Source organism: Aulostomus chinensis, chromosome 18 (genome assembly GCF_037954235.1).
Source record: "Aulostomus chinensis isolate RoL2024-O1b breed Wild chromosome 18, RoL_Achi_v1.0, whole genome shotgun sequence".
Classification (NCBI taxonomy): Eukaryota; Metazoa; Chordata; class Actinopteri; order Syngnathiformes; family Aulostomidae; genus Aulostomus; species Aulostomus chinensis.
The window spans coordinates 16822711-16836959 of record NC_141337.1 but is presented as its reverse complement, the minus strand read 5'-3'; the positions used below and the strand labels follow the sequence as shown (position 1 = coordinate 16836959).

At 43.0% G+C, this 14249-nt stretch overlaps 1 protein-coding gene across 3 annotated transcripts in view; it reads right to left on the bottom strand.

Moving 5' to 3' along the window:
* LOC147245438 (protein shisa-8) overlaps positions 1-14249 on the bottom strand; it is a 131231-nt gene that overhangs the window by 6473 nt on the left and 110509 nt on the right. For all 3 annotated transcript variants that reach the window (XM_086184559.1, XM_086184558.1, XM_086184560.1), the window contains one exon: positions 10944-11060. In XM_086184559.1, coding sequence (XP_086040685.1) covers positions 10944-11060 — 117 coding nt within the window. The remainder of the gene's footprint in view (positions 1-10943; positions 11061-14249) is intronic.

Here is a 14249-nt window from a genome sequence, read left to right as displayed (position 1 = left end):
GGATTATCTGTTTACAAGGCAAGACCTGACTATTGATTTCTTCCTTGTTTTTATTAGAAATATAGGAGTCAGGTCCTGTTTTCTCCCTGCAGCTATTGTCAATTCACATAATTCCTATCAGCCAAAATAGCTGAAAACACTTTCCTGTTTTTTTTTTAGTTTTGTTTTTTTTTAAGAAAAGCCTCACGTTCACACATGCCATTCCTGTCCAAGACTCCTGCAGTCCTGTAATTGCTTATTGAACAATTGGAAAGTGGGTCCATTGTGCTTCTCCAGCAGCTGCAGCAGCAATGGCAATTGAGGGAGGAGAGTTTCAACTAATCCTTCGCTCCCTCTGTAGAATCCTCCGAACTGCCTCTAACAATTCTTTCTGATCTTTTGAAATAATTTTTAAAAATTTACTTCCCTTTTTTTCTCGCAGCAACTGTTCAGCACAATCCTAGTTCTACCGAGGCATACGAAGACCATTTTGGATTAAAGTGTTTTTCTGTAGATGACTTTAGAGACACTGTTCTCTGCTCGACTGCCCCACAGTTAGCATTCACTGCAGCTAAGCTAACTACCAGTCAGCTGTTCAGGGAGGGTCAGGAGCTCTGTACCCTAGGGATGAGAGAGGGAGATCTGCATGCTCTTCTGGCTTATAAATTGATGACCAATAAGTATGTTACCCCAAAAATTGGTGCGCTCCTTGAAGCTGTGCAAACACTAGAGAAGTTTTAAAATTGTATCTATCTGGTAGATCTGATCGATAGATATTCTTCCTCAATCAAACTTATATGTGTTACTAACTCGTCTTCTTCTCCGGAGCCTTCAGGCTCCCCTCATCCCAGATCCCGGGTGCTGCTGGAGGAGGCTGCAGACCTGAAGAGGCTCAAGCTGCCACCCGTAGCTCCACCTGCTCACGTCCCCGTCTGTCCATCAGTCTCTTCCCTTTCTCTCTCTCTTTATCTCTGTCCCTCTCTTTCCTTCTGTATATCTGTCTTCCTCCATTATCTGTCTTTGTCTCTGTCCCGCTCTCCTGCTCTCTTTCCCCCCAACCGGTCAAAGCACCGTCCCCACTGATCCTGGATCTGCTCCACGTTCCTGCCTGTTAAAAGGAAGGTTTTCATCCCTGCTGTTGCAGGATGTGCTGCTGATGGAGGATTGTTGGGTGTAAATTCACTGAAGGAGTGAAGTGCTGGACCTGCTCTACTTGTTAAGTGTCATGAGAGAACTTCTGTTGTGATTTGGCACCAGACAGATAAAACTGACTTGACTTGACTTCCTCATTTACTATAAAAATAATGACACATCTCTCAACACAGGGTCATATTAAGATGATCACGTCAGTGCTGCACCATCTCACATGATCTCTCTCTTCATCTCAGATGTAGACAAAGTGGACCAACAAGTTTCTATAGTTAACCCTTTGCAGCAAGTTAAAACAAAAGTTTGGAGACCTGGTCAACAGCAGTTCTTTGAGAGAACCGGAGACGGGTTTTAACTGTCACTTTTAATACCTATCAACAGCAGTGCTGAATACTAGCTAACGTTACCGCAAGGGTTATGATGTTAACTGTTGCTTGGCAACACGGTCAGCTGCTCTGTGACTACTGGCTTGGGTCTGCAACCCCTCACACCGCCTAATCATCTGGCTAGAACATCTCCAACCAGACGAGGGTTGTGAATATCCTTGAGATTGTCAGGAGGGCCAAATCTGACCCCAAATCAGCAACATTATGAAATCATGTTTCATTTTGCTTCTTCTAGTTTTGTCGCAGTTTTACTTGTACTGACATGTGTGCGCTCTCTCTGAAAAAAAAAAAGAAAGAAAGAAAAAAAAAAGGCAGTGCATGTTTATTCAGACATATTTGCTGCCGAAAACATTTGCGAATCAACTCCACATTCATTATTCACAGCAGGGACCGGCTTGTTTGACTGATAATGAGAATTCCCTCAAATTTGTACTCAGGCAAACCCACTTCCACCTCAAGGAACTCGAAATATCAGTTGCTGGTATTAACGGGTTAAATAAAGAAGTGACACGTTTGTTTACGAGGAAGAGAACTGCCTTGCTTTCATTCAAGTTACGCATGATAGGAACATGTTGAGGATTAGTAGTGTGCGTCTGTTCATGTTCTCACACACGAACACACCCTGCACACACAGCTGTATGTTTGCCAGCCATTGTGCAATATAGAACACATTTACATACAGTCTTCGCTCATTGAGGATGAATAAGCTGCTTGATGTGTCTCTGCACTGAAAGTCTCTGGCTTTCTGCCATGATGATGTGTTGATGCTGCGATGCTGCAGCGCTGCTTCAGGTACGCCGACATGTTTAATATGCAGAGCCACTTCCAAGCCCCTGGTAGCAGAACACGTTCTCCTCTCCTGTTTCTTTCTAGCTTCAGGGGCTTTTTTGTTGCGAGAAACATCAGAAAGCTGCATGTGTTGCTGTTTCAGTTCAATGTAGAATGGTTTTATAGCTAAATTACGTTCATACGAGAGTATTGTTGTGTATTTTGCACCTTTCATAGATTCTGTACAACACACAGCACATGTAGGTGAGGCTACATCCATATTGTTGTATATCTATATTACCTAGGCTGGAAAATCTCAGAGGGCACTGAAACAATGAATTATGCACACGGTCCCTTCCCAGAACAACTGCTGCGGCTGTTGTCCTTTTCAATGTTTCCTCACATGTGGCCAGCGGGGCCACCTGACAGCGAGGTCCACCGTGACACTATTATGTGCCTTCCTCTCCGCAATATTTCCGTCTCCCTTTCGCTCTGTGTCTTGCTATTTTTCAATTCTTTTTTTCTCTTCAGCAACATCGCGATTCAGCAGCAGCCTACAGCGAGGCCCGTGGGCCTCATCTGCTCCATCACATTACAACTGCAGAAGGGCGCCTGAGTTGGATAACATTCCCTCTTCTGTTCGGTCCACTTCTAATAACTTCATCACACCTGAACAGTTGTGTAACAACACAAGACATCACCCATTAAATCACCACACGTTTTTATGACACCTGATGAAAAGGGATGCGTCATTTTTTTTGTGATCCTGCTCAACAACACGTGCCAACCCCTGCAGTGAGAACCTCGGGCTGAACGGCGGACATTTTTCTTCCTCTCAGAGGACAATGCAATATTAATAAGGTAATCATGCCAGCGCTGTAGTTAAGGTCTGATTTAAGCACAAGAACACTTGTAGAGGCTACGGAAACTATCATGGAGTGGATTGAAACACAAATAAATATATACATGAGTAAAAATGTTGACGTCTGCCTCCAGGGCAATGATCACGTGGGTTATGAAGAGTAAATACGGTGTATTTTTCCATGGTATGCCAGAAGAACCTGAATCCACACATAATTGATTTTGCACTTAAAAATCTATTTGTTCAAATTTGACGGTTTAGGCATTCTTAGCTAAGCCACGTTGTTGCAGCCACATCCTGTTTCACACTGAATTAAATATTTAATAATGAGGATGATAATGATAATAATAATAGGAACAACAGATGTTCATGGGGCTGCACTATTAAAGCACGTAAAATATTATGACACATCCTTAGCAATCAGTCAGTGCATATTTGCAGATGACGCAGCCTCACATGACGAATATATTTTGGATTTCGAAGGATCAGTTAACAATGGTTATTTGTACAGCACAAATCCTTTAATTAATAAAGTTCAATTTAAAATGCGACAGTTAATAAAGCCAGAAACTCCTAATTCTTTTTTTAAAAGCCATAGATTTAAAAAGATGACCCATCCTCGGGGGATTTTGACGTCAAGAAACAATCAAAGGATTTTAAAGATCTTTGTAGACTTGATTTGAAATCATTTCAATTCAGAAACTCAAACCAGCGACAGCCAGAGAGCTCCTCCGTGACAATGTGACATCATAAGAACTGGATCTAGTTCTGTTCCTCCACTTAAATTCTATTGGTCTACCAAATTCTTAAAATGCAACTTTTTCTAGATGTTCTGCAAACACACAGACAGATGGACCAATGCTGATGATCTCTTTTCCTCTTAGAGAGGGAAAAAAGATCTGAACTTCCAGAAATGTTTTCACCCAAACCTGATCTGACTCACAGGGATGACGTATTTATCAAAAAGGACAGCAAAGCTAGTTAGTCCGCAACCTTAAAATCCACTGTCCTGCACACTGACCCATTTCCTAGTTTCACATCATTTATGGATATAAATCCAGAAAAACAAAACCAAAAACGGCTTCATTCAGAGTTGGCGAGCAAAACAGTGGAAATCACGGCAACAAATCAGGTTTGATTTTAAAAAGGTGGTCTGAGGCGATCGAACGTTTAAAAATAGATCAAGACTCGTATTCCAAGTGAAAGTCTCTTTCCTACAGTACTGCCATTGACAGGCTGCTGGGTTTAATTAAAAACCTCATGTGGTCTTGGCCTAGAACTTGGAACCTTTGTGTCTGTCAGGTTTTACGTTGTGTTCTCTCTACTTGTGTTGAGCCACGTTGACTTCTACAAGTCCAGGTTGTGACACTGAAACAGTTGTGATGCTCAAAATCCTGCAAGTTTGTGATTCCATTTCTGCTGTGGACAGAAGTCGACCTCTTTTCTTTTCCACACTCTGCTTGATGTCCTGCTTGTTTATTCTGTCCCTGTCCTCTGGCTTCTCCCTCTTTCTAACCCTTGACTTCTTTATCCTGCATTGTCTCGCTGCTGGTCCACCTGTTCTGTTCTCGGTACTTTAATTAAGATGGATATATCAGAGCTGCTGGGGCCAGAGTCCTGCTGCGACATCTGCCTCTGTTTCCTGACCCCTCTCACCTGCTCTACTCCTCCTCTCTTCTACCTTTCTTATCCCTTCCGTGCTTACCTCATCAGTTTCTCCATTTTGACCTTCCGTATCTCTTCAAGAAAGATGTTACAAAACAAACATTAGATCATAACCCCTGAATAATCAAAAGACCAGCAGGACCGAATCAAGAATGGCCTTGTCAATTGCGGGAGCCCTTTTTCTGCTGTGGAGGTACCAGACTCAAAACAGAGAAGGGAAACTGAGAAGCAAAACAAGCTGAAGAAGCGGACAGCGTCTATCAAGTACAGTCAACTGATGATGAAACAAGGACCATGTGGATTCACATGATTAGGCTGAAGAGAGGAGGATGGAGAAGGACTGACCAGTTAGTAAAAACAGGCGAATATGACAAACTGGCAAGAAAGCACAAGATGAAACGATCAACAATTCAAGGAAAATGGTTCGGGCATGACGAGAGCACGCAAAGTCCTGAATGAAAAACTTCACAATTTAATTGTGAGAAAACCTTTGTATAATGTAGGGTTGTCATTTCACTGAACGCAGGAGAACATCTCCGATGTGTAGAACAGTGCTGGTGGTATCACTCCACTTAAGAGAGCACCAGGGGGCACAAGAAGCAATACTGTTGAAATAATCAGGCCTAATAATCAGACACCTGACGTTAAAATTTGTCCTTGGCTGATCAGGTTGCAGTTGGATTTTCACCTGACAACACCTGGTATCAACACACGTCTCCACCACCTACATGACCGCATCGAGCTCTGCCTGCAGTCTGATCGTGCTGCATATCACTACGCCAGATGCTACGCGGTTGTCTTCTTCCTCTGCTGCTGCTGCTGCTGCTCAATGTCCACAGAGTATTTCTAGTGACCTGAGACCTTAAATATACTCCAGTAAAACAACAAAGACACCCCTCATCCATGAAGTTACTGTACACTATTGGGTGGACTTCCAAGTCGAGGAAGACGTTGTCTTGAGCAGCTGAAATACTGACGAAAGCAGAAGAGAACCCAGTGTTATGCAGCTGCTTTTATTTTCACTGTTAAAGCTTCAGCGCTTTATCATCTCTGTTTGAGCACAGTGGTCATCCGTAACTGCATTTGGGAGATTTGTTGGACTTTAAGGTCACTGCAAGGCCACAACGTTTATAGGGTAAAAAAGGTCCGGGAACATAATATCACTGGAAAAGGAGCACGCTTTGTCTGTCAAAGCTGTTGTTTCATCATAGCTTCCTGTGTTAAGTAACTCCTCCCCTGCTGCCTCCTCCTCCTCCGGTAGTTTCCGCCACGTCGGTGACATATTTTAGCCCACAGGGTGGATGTATGTGGATTGAGAGATGCATTTGGGTTTACACCTCAGTTGAATATGGTCACAATGTGTGCCCAACCTTCTCCGAATGTGGTTTGGCTGACTGAATCACATTCTGTCCTTAATGCGACTCGGGAGTATTTTTACTTGTACTTTCAAGTGTTCGCAGTGAAATTTAATTTAATGCCAGGTTTAAAGGGGGTCTAAGTGTTTGTTTTTGTACTGACAGTTTAGTCCTACATTCATTCACAACTTTTCTCATTAGATCTATTTGTGCCACCATTATCCAACGCTTTTTGTCTAGTCTCTACAGTTCTTGACCCGGCGGTAGGTGAGTTACAGCAGTGTAAAGCAGGCGCAACGTTCACATCAACTGTACTCATTGACACATTCTCCTCAGGCTTTTCCCCCGGCAGGAGGGAGAGACTGTAGCACTGTCCCATGCCAAATTCCATCTGAACCGACCTCATTCTTTCAGTCACGAACCAGAACTCACGATCTAGGTGAGTGTTGGGACATGAATCGACTTGTATATTGAGAGCCTCTGGCTTATGCTAAGGAAGTGAGCATTTACTTCACTCTTGAAATAATGGGTCAGTTGCGAGGCGCTGTGTGATTGAAATGTGACCCATAACCAAGTTAAAATGCTTTAAATCAATGCAGGACTTGAGAATACAGCCTGCAGGAGACAAACAGGAATCTACCGGGGCAAAGTCCTCCCACCTCGATGAAAGTTCCAACAATTCACTGAAACTAAAAACTTTTCAAAATACTTCATGATCAGAAAGAACCATTATATGTAATATCTTAGGCCAAGAGTCAAAAGGTCAAGGTCGGGCGTGTCTAATCCTACCGGTATCAAAAAACTTCAGTGTCCTTGTATGCTTGGAGGGGTGCGGGGAGGGTACTCAAATAGTCCGCTGGAAGATGGAACTAAATGCTGCACGCTGCTCCTTTAAGTCTCGGCGTATTTATTAAGATTTCAAAGCAGCTCAGTCCAGACGCACGCTGGTTCACCTGGCAAACAGTCAGCAGCTCTTGTGTGTCCTAGCCACGACTTTGCCCACACAGCCAGGATCTCTGAGCCTGGTGGTTTGTTTATTGCCCAGCCAGACCCGATAAGCATGTGTGAGAAGATAATTGGATTCTTTGTACATTGATGTCGCTCCCTTAAATACAACTTCACTGCACACAAAGGTTGCGAGAGGCGCGATGAGGTCATACCAGGTTATACCATTTGTACTGTATCAGCTCGTGAAAGAGCTTTGCTGTTTGTTTCATCCTTATCTTGAGATTTTATCTATCCGCTTAGTGATACGGCTCTCTACAATTTGGAGGCAAAATAACAAGGCAACAACGTACTACAGAGGCATTTACCAAACCAATAAACAACTAAGATGTCTGTCTTAGTGTTTTTTTTCTTTGTTTGTTCACAGGATATTCCAAAACTAATGGGGTGGGTTTGGTAAACTCATGACCAGCGCTAACATTTTAGAGGTGATGTGGATCTGTCCTAGACTGTCCTAGGCCATTAGTGGATATAATTATTGGTGTTATTTGTTCATGGACAAATTTCCAACAAATTCCTTGAGTCCATTTGAAATCGATGAAAGAAGGTTTGAGTTACTGGAGATCATCTTGATCATATTCTGGATCCCTAAGGAAGAGGAAGACAGAACGACCTATATTCAGTATAATGGTCAACATCTGAGAGACTCCTGAGAATATTTGGCATAAATTTCTTGAGGTGCCGTATTGAGGTTTTCTGCAGTTTCACAATGAGAGTAAGACAGGCTCATTCACGCCTCCTCCCTCTGGTCCAGCTTCCCACTGCGTCCTATTCATCTAATCGCTGGCTGTGCACCGTACCTCTATTGTGTCTCGTTCTTCCCCGTTGTTCCTCTTGATCGTCTCGGCACGCTCCACCACCCACCAGAGGACTAAAGACCTTGCTGGGGCAGGCATGGACGCGGTCTGCCAGGATCTGCTCCAGGCTGAATCGCACCACTCGTGAAGTCGGAGTCTGCGTCAAAACCTTCATCTATAAATCGCGCCATTTCATGTTTGTGCCTCTTCCATTCAAATTTTAGTCAGAGACACGTGTGTTAAGCTCCTGGAGACGGTGCGGATGGCGTTCTGGATTTGCAATGCAGGACACTTATTTTTTTGCAGTTTCGAGGAGATTTTGATGCTACTACATTCATACTGTGGAGGTATGCACAGTCTGAGTGTTTTCCAGGTATTTGTGTTTGCCTCTAAGAAGGTGCAGGACAACAGTAATTGGCCATTTCGGTTTTTCGTCAAGTTTCTGGCAGTGAAGCAACATTTCAGGCAGATCAGCAGACATTTGTAGAGTCTGTAGCAGTTCTACTCGCTCAAAGGATTATGTTCTCTTTTTTTATCTTCTTTTTAATCTTCTTCTCTGGGTAATTTCCCAAAATGATTAAATATATAGGTCAGCACTTGAAGGAAGCATATTTCTTTGTATCTTCTTCATCTGTGACTCTAAGAACATGAATTATGCAGTAAATTCAAAATGATATATAGTTACGCTTGGAAATTCAAAACAGTGGCTGGCTGATTATGGGTCTAACATGGTGGAATTCATCTTTGATGGGCCGTCCTGCCGCTTCGCATATCAAGTCAGTGAATCGTACATGTGTCCAACTGTCATTCATCATCAGTGTCACCATGTCCTTATCATCTGAGGTGATCAGATGATAAAAGACATCATATATATTTACACACACATACATATATTTATATATATATGTATGTGTGTGTGCGTGAGGGAGTGAGCTGATGGCCTCAACTCAATGCCTCACCTTCTCACCTTGCTGCTGGCCAAAATGCTGTTTGTCATCACTGATGCCCTTTCGACCTTAACGGTACTCACAGGGCTTTACATTGCAGCCTCATTCACACAAACACACCCTCATTTAATGACAGCAAAGGCTGCCGTGTTAGATGTCGAGAGGGTTTCTATGTCTAATGGTATTGTTTCTCTCACACGGTGAATCCTGTGTAGCGTCAGCCATCATCCTCATCAGCAGCAGCAGCAGATTCGTGCCGTCACCTTCTTCTACAGCAGACTCGCATTTATAGAAAAGCCAGCTGCTAATAACCGTCAGCGTTTGAGGGTCAGAGAGATGGTTGACGAACACAACTAACCACGCGCCTGCTGAGTTCAGTCCAGGACTCGCACTTTCATGAAGCCCATGGACCGTTTGTACAGGTTTTGCTGATGTTTTCAGTGTTCAAAAATCTCCCATAGGTGCTCCGACAGGTTCCCATGTGGTGACTGCAGGAGTCACATGATTCCCAGAGTCATCTCTCAGACCTGTGTGGACACATTTTCATCTTTTATAACTCCGCACATCGCCATAGTCTGGGAGAGATGTTTTGAGTAGGTGGTGGAGATAGGTGAGCGCTCTGAAGCAAGTCTAGCACCAAGTCTGGAAGAGGTTTTTGTTCTCTGATTCCCCCACTCTCTATTATTTCTAATAAAGTGTCAGATTTTATTTTGCAACCGTATCTATTTGTTCTCAGCCTCTGAGGTGGGTGGGGTCATCTAGGTTTCATGAAGGGGTGCGTCACCTGCAGGTGGGGGGTTGTGTCTGCCCCCTCTGCACACCTACCTCCCCAAACTTCATTTTTTCACCAGCAAGTAATGAGAGACAATTTGGGTGAGATTCCTCACGGCGAATAAATCAATACATTTCCTCAGATCCAAATCAAACCCAGACATAAAGTTGGTGACTTTCGCTTTTGTGACTACAGTCACTCATTTTGTTCTTGTCTTGTTCACAATGTTTCTGACCGTTCACAGTTCTCGCCTGTGCATGTTATAAATTCTGTTGCTGTGGTCGCGATGATCTGTGAGTGCCACGAGTTGGAGTCACGTGCAGTTTTTGCTATGAATTGTGGAGATGTGAACGGCGCCATTCAAGAGCTACTTCAGTCTGTCACACGTAGCACAGAATATTCAATGACTTCTGTTTTTGCACATCGGTAGCTACATTAGCTCCGTTATAATGAGCCAGTGGAGATGACGGTGGGCCAGTCAAAAAAAATGACCAAAACCTCTTAACTCAGAATTGTGCGGTTGTGGCGCGACATCACCATGGATGAAAAGAAAAAAAGAAAAAAAAAATCATTAATTAAGACAATGAAATTATTAAGTAATTCTAACATTCCTGAGTCAAAAATAAAGCACTCTGAGTGCTGGGTAATTTTGTTTGTTGTTTGTTTTGCTTTTGTTCACTGACGGTTGAAGTGTTGGTGTGAAGGGGGCGGGTTGACGGGGAGCCATCCATCCGCAGCAAATATTCGAGAAACCAGTGGAGTTATTGGTTGGGTTTCAAGCCAGGTGTTTTTCTATCCGATTACATAATGCACAACCAATTTAGCGATATTGCCACAGTTAAGGTCTTGGCATAAAATCTCAAGATCACACGACTCAGACAAGACGGCGTAAGACTGCAACAAGGCCATGGCTAAAAGAAGTGGTGTTGAGACCAGAACTACGACATCACTTCAAACAACCCCACTTTTACACTTCTATAAATCAGAAATAGCCCTTCAATGAGTTTGCTCTCCCTTAATCACTTCCCAATGTATTCACCAGCATGGCGGCATTTAGAATTACCCATCATCCTCCCTCCAGATTAAGGTTTGCTCATATTGTCTCATATTTGGCCTGTTGTAAAGCAGACCATGTGCTCTGCATCTGTCTTGTAACACCCACATCAGTAGTTGAGGCCCTTCAGTTCATCATTCAGAGAATGCAGTTCAGGTTGTGTGTGTGTGTGTGTGCGTGCGTGCATGCATGCGTAATACTCACCCATGGCCTTGAGTGACGTGTACTTATTGAAGCCAATTCCCAGGTTGTTATGGGGGTGAGACAAGGCCATGGCTGGACCCAGGGGTGATAGGGCTGCATTGTTCAAATGGTTGTGATCTAGGAGAGAGAGAGAGAGAGAGAGACAGAGAGAGAGACAGAGAGAGAGACAGAGAGATCATTCTATGTTTCCTATGAGAATTCTCAGGAGATAGCAACATTTCACGATTCAGGAAGCACCAGCAAGCCCTCACACTGTAACTGTAGTGCATCATGGCCTTTTACAACATTTTGTGGCATTTTTCTTTCATCAATGAGAGATATTCCATTAAAAAACAAATGTTGTGTGGGAACGAGTGTAATGATGAGCTGAGATTCTTTAGTTGCCTACTTGTGCATTTGTATTAGTCCTCATTACATACAGTTTCTGCTCAGAATAACTAATATATTCATAAAGCCTTTAGAAGTGCAGTTTACCAAGGACAGCACATGATTTAAAGGTCTGGTTAGAAAACACACAAAAACAGCTAAAGAGCAAAATAATAAACACACACTCACAAAACTAATGTGAGATTTCCAACATTGCACCGACACACAGTGTACAGTAGCTGCTATCGTTGTGATGCTTTTCAAATACACTTTGGAATATAACATTTGATTACCCCTGGATCTGGACAAAATTGTGGCTCATGTGGGAATTGAACCTTGGTTGTGTACTGAACAATTGTTTAACTGCATGACGTCCCTAGTAGACATGTTGCTATGATGCTTATGTGCACAAAACAACTGTGTTGTTATCAACTGTGATTGCTAAAAGCTGAGATGAAAACAATGTGTGTCTACATTAGCTGTTAGCCTGCCTATTACTATGTTTACTTTTCTAAAGTAGCTGCTAGCTAGCTAGGGTGGCATTGTGGTGCAGTGGTCAGCGCTATCGCCTCACAGCCAGAAGGTTCAGGGTTCAAGCACGGGATCTGTCTGTGTGAGTCTCCATGTTCTCCCTGTTCCTGTGTGGGTTCTCTTTGGTACTCCAGCTTCCTCCCACAGTCCAAAGACATCAAGAGGGGACGAGGCTGATTGATACTCTAAATTGACCGTAGGTGTGACTGTGAGTGTGAATGGTTGTCTGTCTGTCAGTGTTTGCCCTGTGATGGACTGGCGACCTGTCCCTGACTGGGATAGGGTCCAGCGCACCTGTGACCTTTATCAGGATAAGCAGCAGAAAATGGATGGATGGATGCTAGCTAGCTAGTTAAAGTTAGCTGCCTTCAAATGGAACGTGTGAACTCATTCACCACATGGGGAGTCATGTGCACACACTTTCCAAAAATTTCCCTTTAGAAGGTTATTAATTAGGAGCTGACCGATATTAGATATTTGAGCCCAATGCTGATTTTAGAGCAGCAAAAATCATAGATTACCAATATGGGCATCTGATAAAAACGAAAATGTTCTGTTCACTGTACAACAATTTTGTACTTGATGTGACGATGTAAAGGTAGAAAGCTAATTACTCAATTAATTATTAAATTAATTACTCGATTCATCAAACAACATTTTACACTGTCACATGTGACCATTCAAGTAAAGACCAAAATAAAATAGCCAAATGAACATGGCGGAGGTGCCAGTGCGCTTTCTGCTGGACACATCCTGTTACACCATTTTTATATTATCATAGGCATTGTTTTCAGAATTTTGTGTGTTGTTAAAAAAAAAAAAGCAAAGCTTTTTCAACATCGATACTTATCAGAAAACATAAACATTGATATGATATATCTGCGTTGGGCCTGTGATAGGCTGATAACGGACGGTTTATTTGAATCTGAAAATGTTAACGCCAGTGTTGGAATATAATTCTGATGGAATCTTCAACTGTAAAACTCTCCAAACTCAAAGGTAGCCCAAGAAACTTGGTCCGGTCAGGAAGTCCACTTCACAAAACAAAGTTCTGAACACCTTAACTCTTTCACACAGGCGCCCAAGTCCACGTACAGCACTCTCTCTCTCCCTCGTGCATCGACGGCCTCTAAATCTGACACCCATGTTCGCCGGCCTCCTGATGACTGAGATGCATCAGTGAGAATCAAGAGAGGGAGCAATCAGAGGGTGGGAGAGCGGGTGAGGGGGTGAGAACGCCAGCAAGCGAGAGATGTGACACCAGCACTGACTGATTGAATTAGAAGCAGATCTTCACTTCCCCGTGTAATTGATATGCCGTGATGACACGCAGTGGGAGTACAGTGCAGGGAAGCACAACTGTGTGATGTAATTTCATGATTGCGTAGCTGTGCATGTAGCTGGTTATTGTCTGAACTGCTGCTGCCACCTGCACATAAAAAAACATTGGTACTGAATCAAAATACATCAACAAAAACAAAAAAAAAAAATAGTCCGAATAAACAAGGTTTTGTGGTTAGAAGTAAAGCTTTTGCTCTTTTGAGTGTCCTACATTCTGATGTTCTCAAGTCTTCTTCCAGCGAGACAACAACAGTGGAAATAATGGGACAGACAGAGAGGGAGAGATCGAGAAAAAAAAACAGAAAAAGGGAGGGTGAGTTAGGCAGAGATAGATGGAGGGGAAAAAAATCAACTAATTGATGGAAAGATCCTTGGCCAGTCTCCAGTTTGACCACGGGGCTGTTCCCAGCCACCAGAGAGGCACAGAGACAGGGAGAGAGAGGAGGGAGGAGTGGTCCTTTTCAGTGCCTCTGTCTTGTCTCTCCATTTTTGTTTTATTTTATTACACTATATTTTAATGATGTACAAATTATGCGCTCTTATATAACAGCTTGACGTTGTAATAGAGGATTAAAGTTGTGCTAATATGACAATTTGATGATATTGTTTAGGTTATCTTCTAGTTCTGTCAGATGAGAATCACTTGTCTCCTTTCTTTTTCTTCTGAGTGAATGAATAGTCATGTTATAGCAACAAGACTTAAAGTGATCAGCTCCGAGCCAATAATCTTACAGGGATTAACGGCACCGCTTCTATTACAAAAACTAGAGATCAACAAAGAGGTTTTGGGTTGATTAAGTCTGAACAAGACCAACAACCATTCTCTAAGCCCTGCAGCGCTGTTTGGAGCTAAATGCCACAGCTAATGTGCTTACATTAGCATGTAGCAATTAGCAATTAGCACTCAGGTGCTGTTTTCCAGCCTCACAGACTAAAATCATCGTCCCTGCTGCACACGACACCTAACATGCCAACATCATGGGTTAGACATGCTGTTTGACATGTCGTGTAACAAGGCACTCTTTGATGTGAAAGGGAACATTTCACTTCAACTAGAGTAAATGAAAT